The following is a 16,628-nucleotide window of genomic DNA, read 5'->3' on the forward strand; positions in this document are numbered from 1 at the left end:
TAGAAGCGTGTGCGTTTTCATTAAAAAAACATTTCTGGTGATGGTTCTTTGTGATGGTTTCCAAATGGAGCTTTTTACACATGTTTGATGTAGTGCCACATCTAAAGATCTGATCCAAAATCTTGATATATCTTTATACTCACCATATCTGTGTCAATAACAAAAGCATTCATGGTGCTATATCCCAGCTTTGCTTTCTGGTGGGAGCGAGCAGGACGAGGAGGAGGACTGGGGGGGATCTCTGTGGACTTGTCATGTCAATCTTTTGGACCAATAGCAGCGAAGCTTTGAGCGATCCCGAAAGTCTAATGGAGAGCTGAGCCAATCAGCGGTGGAGAAGCTCTGGAAGTCCAGCCTCCTAATTTCAACAGATTGAAATGTAAGCCTGTCTCCAGCGCCGTCAGGAAACAGATCGAGAATTTTGTCCCTCTTGTTCCTTATCGCGCAAGAAGATTTTCGTGGACGCGGTTTTGGACAGTGGACACGCTGGACGAGGAGCAGGATCCACGCAGGAGGCACAACCCGGACGCCGTGCTCTTCCTTTGCGGCTTTAACACGATGGGTGAGTTCATGTGGGATCGTTTTTTTCTTGTCAGGGATGCAGCGAAAGGTCCAGCGGCAAGGTGGGAGAGATATGAAGAGATACCGTGTATGTGATGTTTTTGATGGGTCAGATAAGCCTGGACTCCAGAGGAAGACACCAGCATACTGAATTATGATATTTGTCAGAAACATGAGTTCTACCATCCGCGTAAAGTTTAGCGACAACTTTCTGCCAGTTATGGGTTGGTACTTTTTACTCAAAAAAACAAAAAGGCCAAAATGAACTATTTTGTATTTTACAGTAACAACTTTTTTCGTGAATCCACTAGCAATGTGCTATACTATAATATAATGGGCTATTACTACATGTTAAAGCGCTTGGATAACACTCTTCTGAATGCTAATCAAATGTGCAATAAGTAGCCTATATAAAAAGCAAAGTTGAACATTTAACAGCTTTTCCCAATATGATTGTGCACAATTAAGTGTTTGTTAATACATTTCAGGCATTTTAAATGTGCAGTTTAACCCGGGTTAAAGAGTCTTTGGCGGGCCTCAGTTACCTAATAGCTTTCTCATTGTTCTGCTCGTTTGTGTGTTTGTTTTTGACACCAGAGCCTGCCTTCGGTGAGGTGAACCAGCTCGGCGGTGTTTTCGTGAACGGGAGGCCGCTCCCCAACGCGATCCGGCTCCGGATAGTGGAGCTGGCCCAGCTCGGGATCCGACCCTGTGACATCAGCCGGCAGCTGCGGGTGTCCCACGGCTGCGTCAGCAAGATCCTGGCCCGATACAACGAGACCGGCTCCATCCTCCCAGGGGCCATCGGAGGCAGCAAGCCGCGGGTCACCACGCCCACCGTGGTCAAGCACATACGGACATACAAGCAGAGGGACCCCGGGATTTTTGCCTGGGAGATCCGGGACAGGCTACTCGCCGACGGGGTTTGCGACAAGTTCAATCTGCCGTCAGTGAGCTCCATCAGCCGGATCCTCCGCAACAAGATCGGGAATCTGTCCCAGCAGAGCCAGTACGAGTCAGGCAAGCAGCCTCACCCCCCTCCACAGCCAACGATACCCTACAACCACTTATACTCATACCCGACCTCCAAAGTGCCCACTCCCCCAGGCATGCACACCCTACCCGGACACATGGCCATGCACAGGATATGGCCTTCCTCGCACTCTGTCACAGATATTCTGGGGATACGGTCTATTACAGAGCAACAAAGTAAGCATGGCTGCACGGAGGGCGGTTGCATTTGATTATTGCACTACATTTAAACAGCTTTTTGAAAGGGGGTTTTGCTCGCAAGGATGTGAATGTTTGAAAGAGAATTTTATTATTTTACTTTGAGTTATTGTAATTGTTTTTATAGTCCTCCAAAAGTAACCACTTGGTCTTTATGACCTCCATAGAGGGATAGAGCTTAAATGCCATTTGACCTGCCGGCTGATATTGATTTGAAAGGGAGGCAGGTTAGTCCAGAAACAGATGGTTTGGTTTGCAGTAATAATTAAGAGGCGGATGTGGAATATTAGAGGGACAGCGGAGGGAAAGGCAGTGGGATGAAGTGCATCAAAATGAGGTGTGCTGACTGTTTGCCATGACTCGGAGCCAGACATTTTGTGTAGGGCTGCGTGTCCTGCAGGTTTGACGGTGATTCGGGTCCTAAATAGCCCACTAGCTTGACATTAATAGGCGTTTTCTGTTGTATGTTTGTCGTGTATGTGTGCGACATGCAGGTAGGCCCGGATAGCTTTGGCTTGCACTCAACAAGACCACAACTGTTTTGGAAACAGTGAAACAGGATCCGGCATAAATCAGTGTTAATGGCCGGCTCGGTGTTGTGAAAGGGATTTTCGGAGAGCTTGTTTTCCAGTGGCAGGAAGCGAAGTGCTGTCAGTCCTTAGCGAGCCGTTGTGCTGTCAGGATTCATGGCTACCAAGCACACAAACACGCCCGGCTCCTCTCCACTTTTACCGCCATGCGAAAAGCTAACTTGGGCAATCTAAACAAGACAAATGTGAGGCAGATATCCACGAGAAATCAAAGTGGGAGGAATGTGTTTTTGAAAGGCTGTCTTTTTCAAACAATTTGTGCATTTTTAAGTTATGAGCGGATGTTTGTGGCAAGTTTTAAATGCAACGTTTTAATGGAGATTGGTGGGATAAGAGCTCGTTTTTGATTGAGTGATTTCACAAGTCAGATAACTAGGCCTACATAATATTAATATATTTGGAATGTATGGAAAATGGGAAATAGGCCTAGTAATTCAACAATCCAAACACAGTGTGCAGGAGTAAGTATCATAAGCTATTCTTTATTTAACTTGAGTTGATTTTTTTTATTTTACGCGCATACAGACACACGATTAAAAAGCACAAACTACATTCAGTAAATTGCTGATAGGTTGGGATTCAGTTACAAACATCAAAAATAATATTTACTCGTGTTCAATATTTTTAAAAGGCTCTTAATCGAGTTATAGCCTACGTTTGGTGGGCTTGCAATTCTCAGTGTAAACGTTGGGAGCTATATAATATCCATTACACTCAAAGGAGGGAGACGGTGAAAGTAAATCTAATTTGTCCCCCGACAGGAAGACGCTTTGGTGGGCTGAAATGTCCCTGACCCTCCAGAGAGGCGTCTCTCCGCCCTGCCCATCTTCAGCTGGGCCTCAATCTGATTTTAAGGGGGAACTAAAACATTTAGTTCCACTCTGTCAATTTACTTTAAGGCCTGCGAAAAATACGCAAATTATAATTCTACCATTTGTCAATGTTCTTAGTCATAATGGCGAACCATTTTTAAACTCTTATATTTTAAACGTCTTTATTACAAATATATCAATTTGCCAAGAGTTAGAAAGTGTCAATATCAGATTATGCAAATGTTGTGTTGGACACTGGAACTGATACTTTTGTTTACCTGAAAGGTTTTGTAAAACAAAGTACACGCATACGAAAGCCCATAGGATGCGTGATACATTTGGGCTTAAAATAACAAATAATCGCCTTTTAGAGCAACACGTCACAGGGTTTATGTTCTTATGCAGCCTGGCTAACCTGGCCTGATGGATGCGGCCTGTGCGGATCTTTTTCCTGATCTTACAATCTCCTCTTCCTCTCTTCTCCTTTTCTCAGTTAGTGACAGTCCATCCTTTTCTTGCGCCAAACTAGAAGAATGGAGCACTTTTAACAGGACTAATTTCCCACCAGCAAGCTCTCCACTTGTCAATGGCTTGGATAAACCGCATTTAGAACATCAAGCACAATACACAGAGCTAAAAAAAATATATACATATCAAATAAATGTTGTAACCTAATTTGCAACAATAGAGTCTATCCAAACTTCTGGCAACTGCGTTAAACTCTTGAGTTTTCTCTAATATTTTCATTATTATTTATACAATTATGTGGCTAGGACTTTCCACAGCTTTAATGCTCTCCTTCTGTTCGCTAGCTGGTAATGCCTTTTATTATATCTTATTATTTTTGACTTCCATAGGGCCTGCTGCATGTTCAGTGCTTTTATGAATCATCCGAGTGTAACTCATTTAATATTTAGTCGGTTAAAGAGATTTGGATAGCCTTGTGATTCCTCTTGATTCTTGTTTTCCAGCTCGACATGTTAAGGTTTTTAAAATTAATTGTAGCGTGCTTAACACTCAGAAACTAGATGGACTCGTAAAAAAAACACGCAGCATGTAGCCTTTTTTGGTTTCCTGGTAAATTATTAAAAAAATAGGCCTACAGGATTTTAATGGGTTGGTTTCAATGTTAGGATCCATGTAGGATTTGGGCCAAGACTGCATGAGGAACACTGACCACAACATCATGTGTCTTTTTCCTATTGCGAAAAACAAAATATATAAGCTAATATTTTCTAAAAAACCAAACTGCATATTAATAAATATTATGCACAAAGTTCATAAAGTCAATACATAAACGTGCAACAGCCTAATCAAATATACATCTGGGTTGGGATTAATGCAGCGATTTTTTCCCACGAAACACATATTCACATTGAATAATTAAAAACAAATTAAATAACGTTTTCAAATGTTAAAGACCATACGCATAAGTAGGCTTATAAATGAATATGATGGTTCCTTAGTCTCAAATTGTATGTCAAAAAATACATTTTAGTAGCTTGCTTTGCACTAAAGTGATTTCACAACACTTGGAAAAACAAATAGATTTTTCAGTAGCTCGAGTACAAATATTTGAATGGGATTTTATTTTTTAAAAGTATCTCTTTTTGACAGGGGCGTGCAATTCTAAAAAACGACAATTTCATGGCGCATAATTGACTTTTATGACAAGGGTGGTATAGTTCTAATGCTCGTTACGCAGAAACAGCCCCGATGAAGTGAGATTAGCAGCAGAAGCAGCAGCTCGAAGTGACTGTCTGAGCGGTTAGAAAACTAACTGTACAAAAACAGAAGTGAGCCATTAAATGCAGAAAATAACAACTCTATAAATTACAGTTTATTGCATGAAAAACAGTGTATGGTGAAGCAAAGTAGTGTTCCACCATTAGACTGGAGGAGTTACCGTGCGTTTGTGCATCTGCTCACATCCGATGTTAAAGGGATCTGTTAGTGAGGGGAACAGTAACAAAAAAAGATGTGTCATGCAAGGAGCGATCTGCAGAGTTTTATATTTTTCGGTTACTTTCCAAAACAAAAGGCCCACGTTTTTCCACATTTTACTTTCCACTACAGGCCTAATTTTTAAACTCCATAAGGTTGACAGTTATTGCTATAAGTTAATTCAAATGGGACCCTGAACGCATCTCGGGTCGGCCTAAATCACGCACTCCGACTCCGGTATGAGGCCAGAGGGCTGTGTAACATGTGGCCTAAAGGCGCTGTTTGCAGGGCAGATGCACCCATGGGACGCTCGGGGTTTTCTCTGGAAGAAGATGATCATTAAAATAGATTTAAGGTTAAGTCTCGAGCTCAGGGCGCGCGGCGGCTCGGACGTGATTCCGTTCATGTTTCGATTGAAACATTCAGTAAAAGTTGTTTTTTGACCACAAACACGTGCACGTATGATATTATTTTTCTTCGAGCAGGATAAACATGCATTTTATTAGTTTTGATGATGTATTTTAATATAAACTATGGAGGCTGAGCGTGACAAAGTTAATCCGTTAAACTTTGAGGTAATTATTTGAATGAATGTCGTCAATGCTTTTATTCAAACCTTATTTTGATTGTACTTGTTCTTATTAATACTCATTCAAAAAGGCATGAAAACAGCTACACGTGTATTATTATAAATAAAATATTCTGACTAACATAAGAAAAGATTAACCTGACCTACTTTTTAAGGCTTTTAAACGCAGCACACGTTGTTTCGTTAGGTAGCATAATGCATATTTTATAGATGTAAAAATACGAAATGAAAACACAGTCCAAAAATATGTGTATACACAGTAGTGTGAACGACATAAGTATATTAAATTACAACAGGTACACATAAACAAACAATGCAATCTAATACTAGAGTCATAAACACACCCATGTAAACTTTTTAATTTTGTTGACTTTGTGTCAGCATGTGTTGATTAAACTCTGTGGTCATTTCTGAGGAGAAGTGTTCTTGTAGTGATGCATTATACTGGAAGGTGTTTCCTGTTATATTGTTAGGAGTATACGTATTGTTGCCTACTGTATTGTGTGTGTGATTTATAATGCTTTTAGTTGGGGGAAGATGTCATCATTTTTAGTGTTATTTAACATTTTTCCAACTAACTTAAAAAAAAAAGAATTAAACGCAGCTCAAAGTCTGTGTGGCTATTTCTGAAATAAGATTCAGTTTTGGTGAGCCAAGTGAAGACACACAAACACAAACAGAGCCCCGCAAGTACCCAACAGAGACACCCACAGGCGCACAAACACACAACTGCTTTCTCTCTATGGTTTAGCTTTATAAATCACCACAAATGTCAGCTTGGAGCTAATTATTCATATATATTTTGAGCAAAAAGCCGGCAACTCTGGCAGTCAATAAAAATAGGTCAACAAACACAGAAATGATCAGAATTTTAGAAATAGTTCTCAGTAGTCGCAGACCACCCAGGAACAGCAATTCGGCCTCCCTGTTGAAATGCTTTGGTGAATTCCTCAAGTTAGGTCCTGTCGCTGTGCCAGAAAAGCAAAGCCCATTCATTCTCCGAATCCTATGCTCGCCTGGTTCTCTATCATATTTCCCTTCTTCCTGGCCTTTCACTCTCAATCTCTCATGACATCTGTTTTGTGGCGCCCCCAACCACCCTGTCTCCCATCGTCTGACGTGCTATATCAACGCCGGCGGAGTAAACGTCCCCTTCTGGGCAGAAAACAAGTCCCTTAGACAGAGGGGTAATCATGCACTTATGGTTTTTATCCAAGTTTAATATGTTCCAGGATCAGGAGAGAGCATAATTGATCATTCATACTTTCATCAAAATTGGGAAAATTGTTTTTTTATGTGGTGGCTGTGAAGTTTGAATTTAAGATATCTGCCGTTTATAATTCAATCACTATTCCTTTCACTTTTCTCTACAGCTTTCCTCAGCTTTTTTCAATCATAACTCAGCTGCTTGTGTGTGTCTTCTTGAATTGGGGGTCACTAAATAATGTAGCTAAAAATTGTCCTCTGTCAAATATTGTCCTTTTTTGACAAGCAAAACTACAAAATGGAAAACACAAAACATGATATTTCCTCCAAGTCACCTTTCAGACATTTAACACAGATTTCTCTCTCTCTCTTGTCTCCAGACGCTGAATGGTTTGCCCACAGTGAACAGCTATGTCACAGCACCCAGCATCCCTCCCTACCACCCTCCCACCACCCAAGTGTCACCCTACATGGGGTACAGCGCCACCACGTCGGCCTTTGTGACCGGTCCCACATGGCAGCCGGGCAGTGGCAGTGCGCTATCTCCCCACAACTGTGACATCGCCGCCATCTCGGCCTTCAAGGGCACGACGGCCCACCGTGACGCCATCCACCCTGTCACCGGCCTTGGCACTGTGAAGTGGCGGGAGAGGGAGGGGGAGGGGGAGGGGGAGGGGGAGGGGGTGAGACCTGGCGAGGACAGGAGACTCCGAGTCTGTCCCATGCGGCTTCATGCGATCCCTATGCCTCCTTTCTACGAAGGACTCGGCCCCAGGAACCATTTTTGTGCCCCCTTCTTGTCCCTGCGACACACAGTCACACCAAAGACACACAAGGAATAAACAAACATTCATTTTTTTTTAACAAACTTGTTTTCTGAGAGAAGGGACAGGTGTACTGAAGGACTGATGTAAGACTGCTACTCCATCCATCAACACAATTCCTGTCAGATTCTTTACTGCACACTTCCGCAAATGTCTTTGGGCAAAATGGGGTAATGTATAACTTCATGAGTAAGCAATCAAAGAAGAGGGGGAAACTTTGCATTAGTGTTTCAGGGTGTTTAATAATTGCTATCGTTTTTTTCTTTTAAATATGTTTGTATGCTTTTTTGTGTTACGTTTTGATAAAAGCCTTATGGAGCATTGTTTTCCAACTTCTCTAAAAATGTAGCCTATGCGAGAGCTCCAGAGAGAAGTCTTATTTATTAGATTAAGGTACGTTGAATGAAGTGCAATTCGCCTTACAGACAACATGGGGATCTCCACGCATGTTTAGACAAAATTGGCATTGGTCTTATGTTGGAGTTTAGAGCATTAACAATTGACAAATGTTGCACAAGGAAATTGAATGTATCTTATTAAATTGTTTGGCTGTTATTGGTCTCCATGGAGTTTGCCTCAACAGTTTTTATTCTAAGAGAAGACATGAAATATAATGATCCTCCCAGTGTCAGTGTAGCTTACTATAGGTAAATTCCTAATATTGTCGCGTACCGGCCTGTTTTACATAAGCAGGAAACTACTTTTCATAAATAATATATGTGCACGCTCATACAAAGCCTGTGATTCTATTACCTAGCGTCACGGCTCACTAGGAGAGTTCATCAGAAATGCTTTGGGCACACACAGGCTTTGTCACCACATAGCTTTAGTCATTAAAATAAACTCACCTCATAACTTCATATGGCCCTTTCTATTTTCATAAACATTTATGCCTGGATATTTGCTCAATGCCGCAGAAGTACATGGTTTAAAGAAATTATATTAAGTACTTCTACATCTATATATACACCGTGTAAATATATACCAATTATATTGTTTAAAATGTCTCCAATAAATGTAGTGTCTGAAGCAGATATTTGGGTTGAAAATGGAGGTATAAAAATATAAAATATACGGAGAGATCATATTATCTAATCTCGCTGTTTGATTTTTTTTTTTGTAGAAATCAGGACGTTTGGGAAGCCTTTGTTAATTAAAGCCAAGGTCTATTGTCAAACATTACAATTTAAAGCTATATTTAATTAAAGCCAAGGTCTATCGTCAAACATTATAATTTAAAGTTATATTTGAGAAGGATTCAGGAGCACATGAAAAACAATAAATTAGAACATCGCTGATGCTTGCAGCTTTGAGATCTGTGAATCGAAGACTCGGCGCTGAACTCGGAGCACGAATGCGGTCTCTTCGGTCATAAGACACGAGACCCAAACACGAACCTACAGCCGCCACAAAAAGGGCCCAAACAGGGCTCCCCATGGGCCGACCCAACATGTTAATTACAAAAGGAAAAGCACACAGCCTGGTTTACAAATGACATGTCTGCAAAATGATGCAAAAATACTTTCAAGGGGGGCCAGTGTAATAAATCCTAAGTGTGTCTAGCAAGCCCTGTCTAGTCCCGCAGTGAAAACCAAACTGGGCTTGAAGTTGTAAATTAATAACTTGATGATGTTGCTCACCTGCTTTTTTACATAACTCTACCTGCTGCAGAGGGGGGGGGGGGGGGGGGGGGGTGTAGCAGCGTAAACAAGCCCTGCATGTGACAGTGTCAACAGTCCTCCCTTAGCAGGAGCTGATTTGACTTGGAAAGCACTCTTCCCCGCAGCCAGTGGTCACGGACCGTTGCTCAGGGATCGTAGTGTTTCTTTGACCATACGTGAACCACATCACAGGGACGTGATGATCACACACTCGCTGTAGCAGCCACCCATTCACCCTGCACCATCCATCATGTACAGTAAATGATGGTTAACTCTCGGAGTGGCATGAAAAAGTTGTTACATGCTCCTTTTTACCTCAGCCGACACACAACAAGGCTAAACTTTTCCTTTCAACTAAGCTACAAGAATTGAGCACAGTCTTGTTAGCCTCCTCTGAGTCATGCAACGAAATTAAAATGTGGTCGTTTTAATTGACACCAGTGTTTAAAAAATAGGAACAGTGTGTTTTCTAGACGGGAGGAAAAGCTTCTCGAAGGTCTAATAATCCTTGCTCTTGTAGTCTAATGTTGGTCAGCTTTAATGGAGGCTAGGGTCTAAAAGGCATGGTTTTAAAAATAGATGCAGACACGTGTTTATAATTAATGAGGTTGAGTCTGACTTCAGTGTCATATGGTTATCTTTACTTCTCCACATGCAATCAGAAACAAGACAGCCATTTGCAGAGTAACACAGAGCAGAGAGCAGGGTGAGAGTGTGTTTCTGCTCCATGGACATTTCTAAAAGAAGCTGACAACAGCCAGAATGTTTTCATAATGCCTTAAAAAAGCACCGCTGAGCACACAGGTGAGTAAAAGCTCTTAAAAAGAAAAGACTGGGCTGGGAAAATCACAACATGTCTGGAGCAGTGTCTTTGGTATGCACCCACTGAGTCCCATGTCAAATCACTCTGACATGAGTCACTGCTGTTCACATGTTATCCTGGACATTTTAATGTATATTAATCATTAACCACAACGGGAAAAACAGGTACGACCATGTTTAAATTGCAGGCTCGTCAAAGTGGAGCCACTCTATTGAAATGTAACCGGCGGAGACAAGGAACACGCAATGAAAGGGTGTAAAGAAAATGAGGAGATGGGGGACTTTGCTGCTGGAGATTTAAGATCGGCGCGGTGTGTGCAGGGAATTCAGGTGAGGGGTGGCTCTGTTGCTAAGCTACCTGGTAATACACGCGGCACATGTTGCAAGCTGTCAGGTCAGAACCAAACATACACATCATGCCCTCCTTTACCCGAAAGGACACGTTAAGCGCTTACAATTCAATCAGTCTGCAAGCCGCAGTTGTTAGTCTATCACCACGGGCCCCTGGGCAGAGGACCGGGAGCCGCTCCATACTGGCAGTGAGAGACTCCCACATTAATGATGACTGTCAAATGCCAACGTGGCTCAGTGTAAGCCCCTACCAGATGAGGTTAAGATGAGCCTACCCTGAAGGCTGTGCAGCAGGTGTGTGTGTGTGTGTTTTTGTTCCTGCATATTTGTGTAAGAGATAGACTGGCAAAGTGAGAGAATGTGTGCGGTAACCCCCGCCCCCCCCCCCCCCCCCCCCCCCCCATTCCTGCAGTTACATTTGCATTTCTTGAGCTTGTTGTTTTAGCTTGCACTAAAGCTACGCTCAGGCAGCGACTCCCCGGCTGACACTCGGTCGGTTAATACAACTTCAGCAGCTGACAGCTTCTCAAACAACTGAGTGCTGTGATGGAGGGGAGAAGAGGGGGAGGAGGAGGGTGGTAAAGTGAGGTAAAGTGATACACTTATATCAATGCCAAGCTGGAACGCTCCCCGTGAGAGACAAACACGGAACAACATAAAACTGACAGGACGAAAAAGTACTAAACACACAGACAGAAACACAACACACAGACAGAGGAAGTTTCATTCTATTCTTTATTTATTTTTAACCAAATCTTTCAAGTCACTTTTTCACAAATGCTAACTTTCCACATCAGGAGAAAAAGTGAACACAATTTCTTACCAATAATAGTTTCATACTAATCTAATTTAAGAAATGAAAATAAAAGATCAGTCATGCAACAATACATTCATTAAAAAGGTTCTGCAATAGGCCTCTATAATAGAAAAGTATAAGAAAGTATTCCTACATGAATCATCAGGCACTATCGGTGGTTTGTTTGAGATATACAGTAAGGCTCAGTAATATAGGCGTGACACACAGTATATATTTGGAATCACGTATACATTGTTGTATATGGAGATGTTAATACAGAAAGTGTGTTGTATAGGAACATCTTGAAGTCAGACTCATGTGAACTCGGTAAGTCTCGGTTTCTTCATATAATTCATAAAACATGTACTGTGCTTCTATAAAAGGAAGATCTATACTATATTTCGTAAATTGCCTTCAATTCATTCTTCATGTTGTATTTCATTTGAAACTTAAAATTAGGCCCACTGAAAGCCAGTTTTCTATAATAAGCAATGTAACTTTAACTTAGTTTTTTGACTAACTAAGCTACTACACCAAAACAAACATTCACACAACTCAAAAGCTCATGAGGTGTAGCTCTGAATAGACAGACATAAAGCACAACATACATGTGAAACATCAATAACCGTTCTAAATCTGTGTTGCATTTCAACTAGGGCTGCACGATTTGGGGAAATAATCTAATTGCGATTCGATTTGCGATATTTGTTTTTAAGCGACCCAACGGACGTTTATTGTAAAATGCAGCCATATCTCCGGCTAGGCAGGTCGTGTCAACGTCCTCCCGTCTCTAGCACCCCCGCAGCCCGAGCTACGAGTGAAAGAACTAAACTTACATGAAACTTCTGTTGGGTTGCTTTAAAGTCAAGCTTCAGTTTAAGACTCACCCTGTAATAGAAACATGTGATGGAGCATTACTAACCTGACTCAGATGGTTTGATTCACCAAACCATCTAGGAAAGCTCCATTGGAAGCAATTTGGAAAAGTATTTCAAGAATACTTGGCAGGTGATTGGATCAATCTGTCTATCACCTTCTATCATGGGCCACTTCTGATTGGTTAACAATGACTGGTACATGTGGAGCACAGCACTTCTGATTGGTGTGGATGACTGACACACAAGAAGAAAAAATCGCAGGCTTTGCGCATTGATAATTGCACCATTTAAAATCGGGATTTCGATTTAAAATCGATTAATTGTTCAGCCCTAATTTCAAGTATTGTATTATTGTAGGATCCCATGACTTATAGTAGAAAATTGTTTGAGAAAATATGTGTTCAGGTCCTTTAAAACTCACTGTTAAATCCTCTTGAAATGTCAATATTGGTATTGCAGTTGTTTTTAATTCCTGAGAAGGCAACTTAGATGATGATTACGTTTTTATTCAGAAAGCTTCATTTTAAAATATATTGTAATGCAGAGTTGGTATTATTCAGTACAATTGTGTATTCAATGTAACAGACTAACAAAAAAACTAATTTGGTCTGACGTTAGTCATTTAAGAATATTGGCAATGAGGTACAATCCCATAAGGCACTCTCTTTGGTTTCTTTCTGTGTTTTTTGGTTTGTTACCAGTTCTTCTGTAGCCATCTAGACACATATTCATAGACCAGCAGCATCACTGCTCCACCTGTAACCCGACAGAAGAGAAACCACAGTGAATCAACACCTATTTCCCTGCTGCTGAATAAACAGCGAGAGCTACACAACCAATAGAAACCGAGTTTTAGTGTCACGTGTGGACTTTCTGGGAAACACAAAGGAATATTACAAAATAAAAAGATGGGTACATTTTAAAATACAAGTTGGGTAGGCAGTGGTTGCCTTTCAATTGTATAAATATAAAGAAAACGTACACAAAACATCGATTTTACATTTTTGTAATTTGAGTACACAGTTAAATATAGATAGAACAAAGACATCTGAGAGGGAAATAGTGCACTCAGTCATTCAAAGTGTATTTTAACAGTAACATGACTCAGGGGTTCTGTCTATATTAATAAACTGAGATTTTGAAAAACCTCCATACATTTCAGTCTACCAATCTAAAAATGATTCTAACTAAAACTTGAAGGTCTAGTTGAACTCTTTTCGTCTGCTGTAAAAGACAACTTGTGATTATAAAGAAATGTTTATGTTAGTATATAAAGCTTTTTATTGTTACCTGGTCCAAGCCTCATTATCTTGGGCACCAACCCCTTGTAAAGCGCCAGGTACCTGTAGGAAAAAGAGGATTTTAATAATGTGCAAACACAAAATACCAGTTAAATCCAAACATGTAAATTCCGTCAAGAGAACACTTCTCTATCCATACTTTCCGTGTGTGTAGGCTGAGAGTGGGGGTGAGCTCTTTCCTGTCTGACTGCCTGTCTGTCTCTCACCCCGTCAGGTACATATTTGGGGTCTAACGGCCAGCAGTGGCGAGTACCTGCCCCTTAATGCATTCAAGGTGATCAGTGGCTGGCTGCCTCCGCCTCGTGCTCCCTGTCCCGCTCCCTGCCCCCGCCACTGATGGCGTTAATAAGGCTCGACCCACTTCCTCCCTGGCCCTCTGTCTGATTAGATTGACCCGTGGAGCGCCGCGCGGCTCGTTAGGGTCTGCTTAACGACGTCTCCCATAGGGACCACTAATTAGCTGGGACTGTGTTGTGTTAGAGCAGGGGACTGGATGTGGCGGAGGGGGCACCCTCGACGCACCCCTGCGACGACAGCGTTTCAGTGCCGTTCCTGCAGCAGCCCCCGAGGCTCCTGCGTCCACTAACTACAAACATCTCGCTGGCCCTTCTCTAGTGGAGCTGCGTGGGGGAAAGTGGAGAGCCTGGGGAAATTGCTAACATAACATACATCTTTTTCTTGAAGCTTCCATTTAGAGCTGCCATTCTCTGAGGCTCGAAAATATGTTAACGTTTACTGTACTTCTGACAGACTGCAGAGATGTATGATCACACACGTGGGGAATACAGCCCGCAATGTAACGTCACCCTTTGGCTTCCTCGGATCACAGCTTTGCATCAAGCCGTTCATGCACTTCCACTGTAGCTGCCGCAGGAAACTCACACTGCAGCAAGCGTGCTAACTTGTAGCTGCAGCTGCTACATTTGTCTTTTTTGACAGCCACTTTGGCAGATAACCAACTATTCATTGCTAACAAGGCAAACAGAGTGCCTCATTAATTCTTGGACCATTTTCTTTCCATTTTTAATATACTGAGGATAAATGATTTATCCCTGCTTTCACTTACCCCTCCTCCCGGTACACCAGAGTCATGGTCTGGAAGCAGGTGCGGTACTTGATCTCTCCGGGCACGGGCTGGGGGCCTTGGATGCGACTCTTGGCTACGTCGAAGGGAATGTTCACGCAGGAAGAGATGGTCCCAGACACCAGGCCGATAGCAAACTTCCTCATGAACTCCAGAGTAGGGTCCTGGCGAAGAAGAGATACATGATTGAAATAAAGTATTAAGGTTCAACAAGCACATTTTTAGAGAGGGCACCAGGTGTCAGGAATCATTGCAAAAGGCATTCATAGTAAATAAAAGAAAAGCAAAAAAGAAAAGTAGTTACACAGAGTTGACTAAATGAATCGTGAGACATTATGTATATGTGAGCGAAAGTGGGGCAGAGAATGAGGGGGCTTGCGCATATGATTGCAAAGCTGGCATGAAAGCCCTGATCATTTTATGGTAGCGGGGGGCAGATTAGTGCTTCCTGGCTGTGGTGCAGTGTTCTGATTGGCTGAACAGAAGCACATGTTCTTTGGGGGAGCCAAGACCGAGGATTTATAAACAGGGTGCAAGCAGGCAGACTGCGGAGGCATATGGGGACAATTTGGGTAATTGGGCAGTGACTCGGCACAGGGGTATTACTGTACCAAAGAAGCCCAGACTCAGAGAGCTCTGACAGCTAATTGGCCGGGATATTTTTACAAATGACAGCAGCCTCTCTGGTCCAGGCCTTTCTCAAGCGGCTGGACACCCTGAGAGCCGAGGTAAATCAACAGCTAATCCCACTTCTTCAGTTTTTTTCAAGTGGGATGTGGGGAAGGGGGTAACATACCCTCGGCCTAAGTACACCCATCAACCCACTTCCTAACAGCCTAAAGCAAACATCTCCTCACACGTTCACTTGTGAATGATGGCAGTGTGCTATCTGCCACCTCTGTACTGTTAAAATAGAGGTAGAAAGATGCCTGAGCTCGGACAGTTTAATTTGAATATGGACATGTTTGAGTTGCAAGCCCATCGCTCATTTTGCGGACAAAGGGGGTTTGGAGAAATGCCACAATCAGCTCAGCCTGTAAACTGACGGAGGCCACAGTATTTATCCTTTTCTGCCTCAACAATAGATGCTGTTAGCCTCTCACAAACAAGGTCACTCCATCACCGTACATACCGATGGATCATTCCCAAAGAGTCTCAGAGGAGAGCTATTTGGGTCATCCAGCCACATAATTATCATTCAGACGATGACCACTTGCTTCTCTGTATAACATGCGTCACTGGAAAAATGTTGAATATAGCAGCGCTTGGGCACCCACTGTAACTTTCTCTTGAAAGTGGTACCGTTGTCTGCTTCCAATTAGTTCATTGGAGTTAATCTAATGCTCCGGTTTGTACATGTGGAACTGGCGTATGGTAACGTTTCCATTAAACAAAATTAACTTTTGTTTGGGACATCAGGCGCTGCCGGATGTGTAATCTGAGACTTTGAGGATGTTATGACGAGCAAACAGACGAGGTATTAGCGAGGCTGATCTTACAAGCTCTTCTCTGATTTCTGTTTCCTCCTCTCCATGGCAGTCAGGCTAACTAATCATTCTGTCAAACACTTGCATTCCCCCAACGGCGAGGTGGCTGGGACACGTGCATATCATATAGCCTGAAGTTAGGGAAAATTAAGTGTAGTCAAGGCTACAAACACACAGTGTGGTTTGTCTGAAACTTAGGTTGCAATTGTTTCCCAAAAAAAAAAAAAAAACACAGCACTTGAGGCCGGGATGTGATCAAAGATTTTGGTTGGAATATTACCGAGCTGGTAGGAATAGCATCCTTGACATTGAAGTAGAAGCCAAAGTAGATCATGTTGAAAACTCCATGGCGTCCCAGCGTCGATGTGAGTCCTTTATTCAGGCCCCTCAGTCCGAATCCGTCCGCATTAATTATGCGTCTTGCTTGAGCGAAGGAAGACGGTTGCTGAATTGGAGAGAGTGAATTAAAAAGAAGGATATTCACATGCTGAC

General features: G+C 42.3%; 3 protein-coding genes across 4 annotated transcripts in view; 1 reads left to right on the forward strand and 2 right to left on the reverse strand.

Annotated features, from left to right (window-relative positions):
* Positions 1 to 3,173, reverse strand: part of nkx2.1 (NK2 homeobox 1) — a 28,141-nt gene extending 24,968 nt beyond the window's left edge. Inside the window, exon 1 of the mRNA XM_079692016.1 lies at positions 3,037 to 3,173. The gene's annotated coding sequence lies outside the window, so the exon portion shown is untranslated. The remainder of the gene's footprint in view (positions 1 to 3,036) is intronic.
* pax9 (paired box 9) lies at positions 422 to 7,596 on the forward strand. The gene is made up of 3 exons (XM_079692017.1): positions 422 to 562; positions 1,159 to 1,770; positions 7,313 to 7,596. Exons 1-3 carry the CDS (start codon positions 559 to 561, stop codon positions 7,489 to 7,491), a joined length of 795 nt encoding a protein of 264 aa, XP_079548143.1. The 5' UTR covers positions 422 to 558; the 3' UTR covers positions 7,492 to 7,596.
* A 3,711-nt stretch (positions 7,597 to 11,307) lies between these two features.
* The window catches only part of slc25a21 (solute carrier family 25 member 21), an 87,779-nt gene continuing 82,458 nt past the window's right edge, over positions 11,308 to 16,628 (reverse strand). For both annotated transcript variants that reach the window (XM_079694169.1, XM_079694170.1), the window contains 4 exons: positions 16,417 to 16,581; positions 14,632 to 14,813; positions 13,555 to 13,607; positions 11,308 to 13,020 (listed from right to left, as the gene is read on the reverse strand). In XM_079694169.1, the coding sequence (XP_079550295.1) occupies positions 12,959 to 13,020; positions 13,555 to 13,607; positions 14,632 to 14,813; positions 16,417 to 16,581 (462 nt within the window). In that variant the 3' untranslated portion in view covers positions 11,308 to 12,958. The remainder of the gene's footprint in view (positions 13,021 to 13,554; positions 13,608 to 14,631; positions 14,814 to 16,416; positions 16,582 to 16,628) is intronic.

The sequence above is a fragment of the Notothenia rossii genome, assembly GCF_949606895.1.
Source record: "Notothenia rossii genome assembly, chromosome: 7".
Classification (NCBI taxonomy): domain Eukaryota; kingdom Metazoa; phylum Chordata; class Actinopteri; order Perciformes; family Nototheniidae; genus Notothenia; species Notothenia rossii.

What these genes read in the sequence shown, in the direction of transcription:
- pax9 (XM_079692017.1), top strand. An exon ending in GTCTATTACAGAGCAACAAA is followed by an intron (nt 1,771 to 7,312) that starts GTAAGCATGGCT and finishes TCTTGTCTCCAG; the next exon opens with ACGCTGAATGGTTTGCCCAC.